This window comes from Buceros rhinoceros, unplaced genomic scaffold, assembly GCF_000710305.1.
Source record: "Buceros rhinoceros silvestris isolate BGI_N320 unplaced genomic scaffold, ASM71030v1 scaffold28683, whole genome shotgun sequence".
NCBI lineage: Eukaryota > Metazoa > Chordata > Aves > Bucerotiformes > Bucerotidae > Buceros > Buceros rhinoceros.
In genome coordinates, this window is record NW_010402292.1 from 4368 (window position 1) to 9817 (window position 5450).

A 5450-nucleotide genomic window follows, 5' to 3' on the forward strand; every position below is an offset into this window, starting at 1 on the left:
GCAAGACCCCTCCCCACAGCCCCCACCACCAGTCCCAGCCTGACACATGCCCTGGAACAGCTTGGGAGGGCAGAAAGCTTGGGGGGGGACAGCCTCGGTCCCACTCCCTGCCCCTCCGCTGTGCTAAGGGACTGGGTATGACTGGCTTAACACAGTACAGCCCAACCAAGGAGACCTCCCAAAGGGTTAATCCACAAGCCTTCACACATCCAAGCAACTGCCTGCAGCCCTTGGCTCCTGCCCAAGAACACCATTGCCAACGTGCCTGAACTCACTGTGGCCCAGACCGCTCCTCCGTGACAAAGGTGACACTGTGATGGAGGCCAGGCCCTCTGCCTCACGTCCCATCACGCCAGGGGCTCCGCCCGGCGGTGAGCTGAACCATGGGCACAGCCTCCCCACTCCCGCCCAGCCCCAAAGGCCATGGGGCTCTCGCAGTCGGGAGGCGTGTGGGGAGCAACCCCCAGCAGCAGCCAGCTCTGGCTGTCCCAGGAGCCGGTCACCGCACGGTCAGCAGATCCCCCACGGCTCCACTGGTTGCAGGTCACCCTGGGCATGGCTCCACGGCTCTGACCCGTCCACTGGTGATGCAGGAGGTAAGCGAACCTGTGGCAAGCACCAGCACAGCTCAGCTTCAGCATCATCACTATTAATCAGCCAAGTGGTGACAGAGGCTCTGCCAGTCAGGCTGGAGCTCCGAGCGGGTCATTTCAGGACCTGCAGCTACCTGGAAGCCAGAGCACCCCAGTGACAAACTGGGGTCACAATGTCTCAGCTAAGCTCCAGGGCACCCTGCTGAGAATTAGCGGCAGGCGCATTAGGCTGGGATCAACCTGCACCACGGGGCAGGCATGATGTGACAGAAGGTCACCACAAAGGGGACCTTACGGAGAGAAGAGAGAAATCCTGCTCGGCTATGGAGCGTCCCAGCTCCAGCCAGGCTCTAGGAAAACAGAGGTTTTGATGAGTTAAGGGCTGTGGCACCTCCTAGAGCCACAGGTACGATGTCCCAGGGCAGCACATCCTACCTGGCTGTGCCCCCGCTTGCCTCCCCGGGCGGCACCGCAAGGACTCGTGGCAGGAGACTCTCTCAACAAACTGCTTTGCCCCACGGAGCAGGCAGAGAGGGGGGGCCAGGAGGCACTTCCTGACGTGAGCCCTGTCCCTCCAGAGCCTGCAAGGGCAGGGGGTGGCTCTGGGGCTGCTCTCCGGAGTTGGGAGCTGCAGGTCCCCCCTTCACTGTGAGAGCCATCGGAAAAACGGCAGACAGGTCACCCAGCACACCTCTGCGGTGCTGCTCCTCTTCATCACAGGCTTGGAAAGCCTTCACAGCAACATTCAACTCGTGCCCTACAAGTGACGGGACAGAAGAGGCTGGCTTCGTGCCAACGCACGCACAAGGCCAGGAGGAAAGGACCGGTGCAGCTCAGCTCCTAGAATGACCCATTCTCACCAACCCTTTGTATCAGAGCTCTGTTTCCAAGGCAGGCTGAGCTTCCAGTGCCACCAGAGACAGGGCAAGGCAGGGGAACCCAGCCCCAGCTCACACAACGTCTCTGGCATCGTAGAAAGCCCAGAGAGGAGCTGAGAGCTGCCCAGCAAAGACAAGCCCAGGGAAATAAGGCAGCGAGGTGAGGGGCTGAGCTGTGAGGGTGCTCGTACCTCTGTGGAGCTTTCTCCTGCGTGGCTGAGGTGTGAGCCGACCTCCTCGGCTTCAGCCAGCAATCAGAGGGACGCGGCGGGGAGGGTGGCACTCAACCAGGAAAGGTTACTGCCTGGTGACCCAGGAGGCTGTGGAGCCTTTTATCGCTCATGTGGTCCAGCCAAACAAAGCCTTATCTGCTCCAGCGCTCGCCAGCCCTGTCCCAGCACCACTCTAGCTCAACTCAGCCAGACACGTCCCAGCTGGGCAGAGGGTTCTAGCCAGCACCCAGGCGCTGTTGGGGAGTGAAGCGACCACTGTGCCACTGCTCCAGGCCCTTTGCAGGCCACGCCAACAGGTACAGGGGGCTAGAAACACTGGCAGAATTACATCAGTGCTGCCTGAGATGCTTCTATATCCACCCTCCTCTTCTGGGAACTCACCTGGTCCCTGGAGAAGGCTGTGAAGAGGGTCAGGAAGCCTTTTGTGACCAGCTCTTCCCACTCTGCCTGGCAGTAGAAGTCCTTGGATTTCTGGCGGCAGCCGAAGAACAAGCAGTTCCCTGCAGAAAGGGAACCACAAGGGTCGTGCTGGGTGGACCCAGTGCCCTGCGAGTCCCTCCTTCCCAGATGCTGAACACAGACCCTTCTGCAGCAAGGGGCACTCCAAATCCCCCACAGGACCGTCCCTCACCTCTCCGTCCTTGTGCCACCCGCTCCTGTATCGCTGCTCGGAAAGGTGCCACCCCTGTACCAGGGCCGATCATGATCACGGGGGTGTCAGGGTCAGCTGGGAACTTCATTCCTCCTTTCTTCACCCACAGAGGCACCTGGACATCACCTTCAAAACAAACAGACCGACGGGCATCACACCACCACCCTTGTGCCCATAACACTCCCTGCAGAGGGGCGGCCCAGTGCCCAGGTCTCCCAGGGTGCTCCAGAAATAGAGGCAGCACCCAGTTTACCACCACCCCAGCACCAAGGCACCCCGGTGCCACGGGCACACTACATGAAGCGCTTTGGCTGTCTCAGCACGGTCTCTGCAGCACCCGAGTGAACCTCAGAGCAAGGCAAGAGCTCCACAGCACATGGGCTGTGGGACAGTCTCGTCACTCAGCTGGTGCGAGGGAAGAAGGTGGTGGAGGAAAGCGGAGATTTCAACCTGGCTGTCGAGTCAGGGAGGGCCAAACTTGCCTCCTCTGGGAGCCAGCAGAGGGGTGAAGATCCCCACTGAGGTACTCTGAGAAGACCCAGTCTTGCCCTGGAGATATACAGAGCAATTCTCCACCATCCTGCAGCAGGGAGACTCTGTGAGCTTGTCACACTTGCGCGGGAACCCAGCTGGAGGGGTTTTGTGCTGAGAGGAGAAGAACAGCACGCATTGGCTTTGCATGTGCTCAAAGGAAGGACCATCCCTCCCAGAGCTGGTGCTATGGGGCTGGAGGTGTCCAGCAGCCAGAGCATTACCAGCTTGGCAGCAGGAGCAGCCCGCTGTGGGACAATGGGGCACACTGGCACTGGGAGCAGCAGGGTCAAGCAGCTTGGAGAAAACCAGGAGCAGAGGGTGCTCAGGGCAAGCTGGAGGAGCAAGTCATGCTCTGAAGAGGATGGGAGCAGCGAGGAAGGATGGCTATGGTGAGTTCAGCTCATCTGTCCAAGCCAGTGTGCTCCAGTTCCCCAGGGTGGTGGTGCTCCACCAGGGTCCGAGCAGTTCTGGAGTGTGGCCAGCACATGCACAGCTCCACCATGGTCCCACGGGACCAGCACTGTGTGCTGTGGCAAGCCCACGGGGTTCTCACAGAATCCAAGCAGTTACCTTGCTCTGGGTTGAGAGAAGCCAACCAGGTAGAGCAGAGACCACGGCGGGGTTTGCTGAGCCGCGTCTTGTACCGCACTACTGCCACGAGGATCTGGATGCGGTCAGGGTGAGCCTGCGTCCGGACAGGAGGTGTGAGAAAGGAGGAGACACCCAGCATGGCTCTGTGGGAAGAGCCCAGTGCCTGCTCCAGGGACAAAGCCTGTGCCCAGCTCCTGCCAGGGCACCTACAACACTCGCCCTACCCCAAAAGAGCCACTTGGGCACAGAATGGAGCCCACCCTCACCCAAAATCCTTCCAGGAGGAAAGGGGGGTTTCCCAGAGAATCACTGCTGTGGGAATCCCCTGGACAGCTGGGAACTGTGACCGAGACTGTCCAACCCAAGAGGACAAATGTCACCTGTGCATGGGCTGACGGCTGCCACCCGGCCAGGTCCCACTGCCACCTCCTGGCAGCAGCAGGAAGCAGCACTCCCCCCTCCCACGGCCACACCACCCAGGGAAGCTCCCAGCCTGGGTGGTGCCACATCCCCCTGTGCCCTGTGAGGAGCCAGCAGAGCTCTGCAGCTCTGCACCGGGCCAGCCGCGGCACTGGGAGAGCTGCGGGAGGGCAAGTGCCCTAATCCAGAGGCTGGCACAGCCCTGGGGTTTGTGTCCAGCACGTCAGGCTGACGCAGGCTCACAGCGGAGGGGGTGCTTCGGGTGGGCTGTGGGCGCCCAGAGGGTCCAGGAATACAGGCTGAACATCCACAGTGTGCATGGCACCGACGGTCAGCCCTGGCCCTGCCAGAGCCTCAGCTCAGAGCCTGACACGCAGCTGAAAAAGGGCTGAACTCTCACCAGCAGGGAGGAGGCGATGGAGAAGGCACGGGGTCTGATGCGGGGGATCAGGTCCAGCAGGTATTCGGGTGGGATGGCACACGTGGTGTGAGGGAAATCCCAGAACACCTGCAAAGCCAAGGCGGGGGGAGACCTGGGACACCCCAGAAGTCAGCCTGCCTGCCCAGGGCGTCAGGGGCTGTCCCGCTCTGCTGTGCCATGACCAAAAGCACCACACTGGAGACCTGAGCAAGACCTGCCCTGACCCACCGCCCTCCCCTCCCCACAGAGGGGCAGAGGGGCTGGGCACAGAGCCCAGCAGGATTTGAAGCAGGGCTTAACCACCAGTGGAAACCCAAGGACCCTTCAGAACACGGGTGAAGTCCACTAAATTCCCCAGCCAAGAAATTACGGCTCATGTCTGCCTGGAGGCTTTACACCATGGCAGAGCCCTCACAGAGCGGGTCTGCTGTGCTCCCCCCTCAGCCTCACCTCGAGGGTGGTCCTGCGGGGCCGGTTGCAGTAGCTGTACAGCTCCTCCTGGCCCTGCGCAGAGCTGAACTCCTGCAGCTTCTCCCGCTCTAGCTCGTTTGTCGAGAAGTAGGACAAGAGCTGGAAGAAGGAGCGCCGAGGCACGCAGGAGATGTCCAGGTAGTGGGTGACCAGGTGCCGGACGGTGCAGGGCTGCGGTAGGAGGGCAGGGAGGGACGTGCCTGCAAGGCGAGGCAGGGGGATTGCTCAGGGCCAGCACCAAGTCCAGGTGCCCGAGCACTGCCTGCCTCCTGCCCCCACAGCTCTGCTGATCCCCAGGCACCCAGACAAGGGCAGCCCTGCTGCGGGCAGCACCAACTCATCGCAAGAACGTGCTACTGAAACCAAATTTAGCTGCTGCTATCGCAGCTCCCCCACAGGCCCCCACTCCCTCCTGCTCTCCCCAGCTTTCCAAGCCCACACATTTTCAACGTGGAAGGAAGTTGGTGGTGCTGGAAGTGCTTTAGGACAGTGCCTTATCCACACGGGTCCCACCTTGCCCACGCACAACACAGTGGAAACAACCAGCGTCAGGTGTCAGGCCTGCCCTTGCCTCCTACTTTTCTCCCAAGGGCCTGAATTTCTCGTGGGTTTGGCTGCCAGGCAAAAATCCCAGCACTGACAGACACAGGCAAGACG

General features: G+C 61.1%; 1 protein-coding gene across 1 annotated transcript in view; it reads right to left on the bottom strand.

Annotated features, from left to right (window-relative positions):
* NDOR1 (NADPH dependent diflavin oxidoreductase 1) overlaps positions 1–5450 on the bottom strand; it is a 10433-nt gene that overhangs the window by 666 nt on the left and 4317 nt on the right. Inside the window, exons 6-10 of the mRNA XM_010132599.1 lie at positions 4773–4993; positions 4302–4409; positions 3461–3575; positions 2336–2482; positions 2086–2204 (exon numbers count right to left, since the gene is read on the bottom strand). Of these exons, the coding sequence (XP_010130901.1) occupies positions 2086–2204; positions 2336–2482; positions 3461–3575; positions 4302–4409; positions 4773–4993 (710 nt within the window). The remainder of the gene's footprint in view (positions 1–2085; positions 2205–2335; positions 2483–3460; positions 3576–4301; positions 4410–4772; positions 4994–5450) is intronic.